The 5,000-nt window shown below is 33.6% G+C and overlaps 1 protein-coding gene across 1 annotated transcript in view; it reads left to right on the top strand.

Moving 5' to 3' along the window:
• The window catches only part of LOC137626979 (neuroligin-3-like), a 31,253-nt gene that overhangs the window by 19,226 nt on the left and 7,027 nt on the right, over positions 1-5,000 (top strand). The window contains exon 5 of the mRNA XM_068357962.1: positions 4,211-4,396. Coding sequence (XP_068214063.1) covers positions 4,211-4,396 — 186 coding nt within the window. The remainder of the gene's footprint in view (positions 1-4,210; positions 4,397-5,000) is intronic.

The following is a 5,000-nucleotide window of genomic DNA, read 5'->3' as shown; positions in this document are numbered from 1 at the left end:
CAACCCCAGATCTACATTCAGGGGATGGAATTGATGCAAAGAGAGTAGCATCATTTGCATATGCAACAAGCTTGTTTTATAGGCCAAACCACATGCCATGTGTATATAGTATGAAAAGTAATGGGCCAAGAACACTACCCTGTGGAACACCGGATATTACATTCCTATACTCACTATGGTGCCCATGAACAACAACAACTCAATAATAATGCTAAGAAACGACCCACCCACTCCCAACTGTTTGAGTTTAATAACAAGGGCCTCATGGTTAACACGGTCAAAGGCAGAACTAAAATCAAGGCCAATCATACGAACTTCCCGACCACAATCAAGGGATTTCTGTACAGCATTGGATTTTGTAAGAAGGGCATCACATGCTCTAAGGCCTTTACGAAAAACAAATTGCAAACTAGGGAGTAGATGATTACCTTCAGCAAACCTATTAAGATGTTTTGCCAGAAGACGTTCAAAAACTTCAGATATTATGGGAGTTATGGAAATTAATCAGTGGGACTTGAGCTACCACAAACACATTTACATGGAGGAGTAACATTGCCAATTCTCCAACAAGTGCTAAAAGTTCCTCTTCTTGCTAACTTGCGTAAAATAACAGATAACTTTGGAGCTAAGAAATCTGCTGTCTTTATAAAAAACAAAGGAAAAATACCATTTGGGTCTACACCTCCATAAGCATGAAGGTCCATCAACAGAGCTTTAATCTCTTGATATCGAAAAGCTAAACTATTTAGTTTAGCCTCAGGAAGACAGGGATGAGGACGTTCAAGTTTTTCATTACTCTGTTTACTGTCAAAAACATCAGCCAAAAGGGTTGCCTTTCCTTTGGACAGCGAGTAAAGGAGGTTTAAGCAAAGGAGGAACTGTTGCATTTAAGTTCCTGAATTTTATCAGAAAGGGTTTATTTTATGGTTAAATTGTATTCCTTTTCAGTTGAGGCATAAACTCTCTGAGCAAATGCTCGAAGCTGAGTATAGTTGTCCAGGTCAAATCTGATCTGTTACCCTTCCAAAGAAGATAGGCCTCCTGCTTCTCCAAATAAGCAGGTCTACAGTCATCATTGAACCATTCTGTTAACTAGATTATCATTGAAAGGGACAACAGTATCTACACTACTATATAATTGTGACCAATTCAAGCACAAAAGATCATACAAAATCCCATTCAAGTCTACTTGGGATTTTATATAAATTTTACAAGAGTATGATATATCAGGGACAGGCTGCTCAGTCTTCACTACTAATGAAATTAATGCATGATCAGATGTCCCGACTGGAGAACCAACCTTGCTAGTTATAACGCCAGGGGAGTCAGTGTATACAAGGTCCAAGCAATTACCAGACCTGTGAGTAGCTTCATTTATGATTTGCTCACAGCCTGATTCAGAGGCAAAGTCTAGAGCTCTTAAACCATTGCAATCAGTAGGAGAGATAGAACTTAACTACTCCCTATGGTGAGCATTAAAATCACTAACAAAGACAAAAGAAGTCTTTCTATCATCTTCTTGTATCTTAGCCATAATGGTAAGAAGACAATCTAAGATAGAATCATCCATGTCTGGATTTCGGTAGATCGAACACAAATAAAAGTTGTTATGCCTGCCACAAACTTTTATTACCTGAATCTCATGACATCCACATTGATAGCAGGACTTATGAGAAACAGAGTACTCGGTTCTAATATACACCGCCATTCCCCTGGCCCTAGGGATGGCATCACGTTTCAAAATATTGGCTTCTTTAAACCAGTTATAAGGAGCTCAGAGGAGTGCCTCATATTTGAAAACAAAGTTTCTGAGCACAAAAGAATATCATACTGGGTGGACGCAACTGTTAGAGCTTGGATATTTGTATGAAGACCACGAATATTGCAATACAAAAGACGACAATGACGATATGTTGGACGTATTGGTCCCGGATTTCGCTCAATGTCTCCAGACTGCATAAGAATTAATAGAAATAAAAAAGAGACATCATACTTAAAAACTAGATTAAAAAGAATTATAACAAAAACAATATGTACAGAATTATAAATAAAGTGATTGATGATACCCATAGACTATTGTAAAAAGTCGAAAAAACTAGTCAACATGGAGGAGCCGATACACCTTGCAAGGCTAAATACCCTCCAGGATAGCCACTTCAACTGAAGGGAGGACAGTAAGGATGGTTTGGAGAAGAAAAAGAATCAGAAAAAGGAAAAGAGAACTTCTTGATAAACCACCAGGCATCCATGGCCCTTCTATTAAGCCTGCCCAACACACCATTTAAGAAAAAAAAAGACACATAGAAGAAAAAAAAAATAATAATAAGATAGAATAGTGTGCCCGAGTGCACCCTCAAGCAAGAGAACTCTAACCCAAGACAGTGGAAGACCATGGTACAGAGGCTATGGCACTGCCCACGACTAGAGAATAATGGTTTAATTTTGGAGTGTCCTTCTCCTAGAAGAGCTGCTAACCATAGTTAAAGAGTCTTTTCTACCCTTTCCAAGAGAGAAGTACACTGAAGAAATTGCAGTACAGTAATTAACTCCTTAGTTGAAGTCGCGTTTAGTATCTCATTGTTATCAGGTCTATTAGGAAAGACGAGAATATGTAACGAATAGACCAGACTATACCGCGTAAGTGTAGGCAAAGAAAAAATAGGCTGTAACCAGAGACAGGGATCCAATGCATTATTGTCTGGCCAGTCAAAGGATCCAATACACTTCTATTGGTAGTTCCTCAACGGGCGGCTGGTGCTCGGGCCAACCTACTACCTAATAATAGTAATAAGCCTAAGATTTTTACTATCATATTTAATATTATCGTTTAATGGAAATAATAATAAAAATAATAATATTAAAAATAATAATAATAATAATAATAATAATAATAATAATAATAATAATAATAATAAAATTTTATAATAATAATAATAACAATATTATTATTATTATTATTATTATTATTATTATTATTATTATTATTATTATTAGTAGTAGTAGTAGTAGTAGTAGTAGTAGTAATAGTAGTAGTAAACGTAGAATCTTCACTCTTAAAAAAGATAATCAGGTCAAACAAAATCCTCCATCTATTCCACAAATGTAAATTCCTGAAAGAAAACGTATTTCAAAATCCCATAATGGAAACGAGAGTTAAATAATGCAAATAATAGAATTTCTATATCGTGGAGCATCTCAAGTTTCCTCAAGGGACTTCCTCATTTGACTTCAACTCTCATTTCTGGTTTTGGTTTTGGAGTCGAGAACTTGTAAGGCAAATTGTATGTTTTGGAATAAAGTTTTTGCTTAATTCAGTTTATGGGTATTTTGATTTTTTCTAATATTATTGGAAATTGTATATATATATATATATATATATATATATATATTTATATATATATACATAAATATGTATATATGTATATACAAGTATATATATATATATATATATATAAATATATATATAATATATGTATATATACATATACATATATATATATATATATATATATGTGTGTGTGTGTGTGTGTGTATCTATATAAAAATATATATGTGTTTGTGTTTGTGTGTGTATGTAAACATACCTTCATATTTGATTTCTTGTGATTCCTAATAAGAAAGTCAGATTCAATAAACTTCAATGTCTATATCCCATTCCATTCTATTATCATCAAGAAGAAACACTAATTCAATTTTCTATTATCGTCTTTTTATTTGTTATTGGATATTCCGTTTCCAATATTGTTTATTTCTCTTGTTTATAGATATTTTATAATTGGAGTCTTGTTCTTGTACAAAGGCCAAACTACATTTATTTCGATGTTAGTATTTTCTCTGTTGGTTTACAAAAAGTAATATTGTTTTCAACTTACAAAACGAGTTGGAACATTATTCAGAGAAAAGAGGGATGAAGATAATATAGTTTATGACATTTATGACCATTGAGGCTTTCAGAATCCTTGAATATTTTTTAAACACACACACACACTCATATGGATATATAAGGCATACAGAAGTAGACACACACACAGACACAGACACACGCACACACACACACACGTATATATATATATATATATATATATATTTATAGATATATATATATATATATATATATATATGTGTGTGTGTGTATATATCTACCAAAAAAGTACCAAAAACATATCCTACCATAATATCCTTCGGCCAATCCTTCTCCCTTGGTCATCAGGAGCAGGTCTGTTCAAACGAGCAATCCTGATGTCAGGATCTGCACTCAGTCCCTGGGCTTCAGTCCGGGACCCATCTGGACACGCCTTCGATGTAGCCACCCAGCTGGACTGCCCTGTTCCAAACGACCTCTTTCGCCACTATGAAAATCTTCTCCAGTGTCTGAGGAAGAGGCCTCTGCACGACATATTGCAGGGGATTAAGTTGGAGATGTATTGATAATGAGTGTTTTATTACTAGTGTACGTGACCCGTCAAAAATCACAAGTTAGCATTCAGATTCATATGCTTACACACGCAGATACAGAGGCACTTCTTCCTCTAAGGGTATGAATATTCCCTCTCCTCCTACTCTAGGGATGGGGAGAGAAAATGTATATATATATATATATATATATATATATACATATATACTGTATATATATATATATATATATATATATAATGTATGTAGCTAGATTCTTGCAATTTATTATAAAAGATATCATAATTTTAACCTATTTACATATTCATTTTGTTTTGTTTTATATAACAAGTGGATATAATTTTTAAAAATAACAATTAGACATTCTAAGAAAATAAGGGAAAATCATTATATTTTGACTATAATACAATTTTAGCTTATACTCTTTCCACTAATATAATATGCTAGAACTTTAGGAAAAAATTGTACTTGGTAAATTATGGTGTTTTTAGTAATTATTCTTCCCCTGACCTATGATTCTACACATGAAATCTAAGTAGGTAGAAACTCTAATGAAATGTGACTATTCTTTTTTCTTTTTCTGTAAT

This window comes from Palaemon carinicauda, chromosome 34, assembly GCF_036898095.1.
Source record: "Palaemon carinicauda isolate YSFRI2023 chromosome 34, ASM3689809v2, whole genome shotgun sequence".
Lineage (NCBI taxonomy): Eukaryota > Metazoa > Arthropoda > Malacostraca > Decapoda > Palaemonidae > Palaemon > Palaemon carinicauda.
This window is presented reverse-complemented; position numbering and strand designations above follow the sequence as displayed.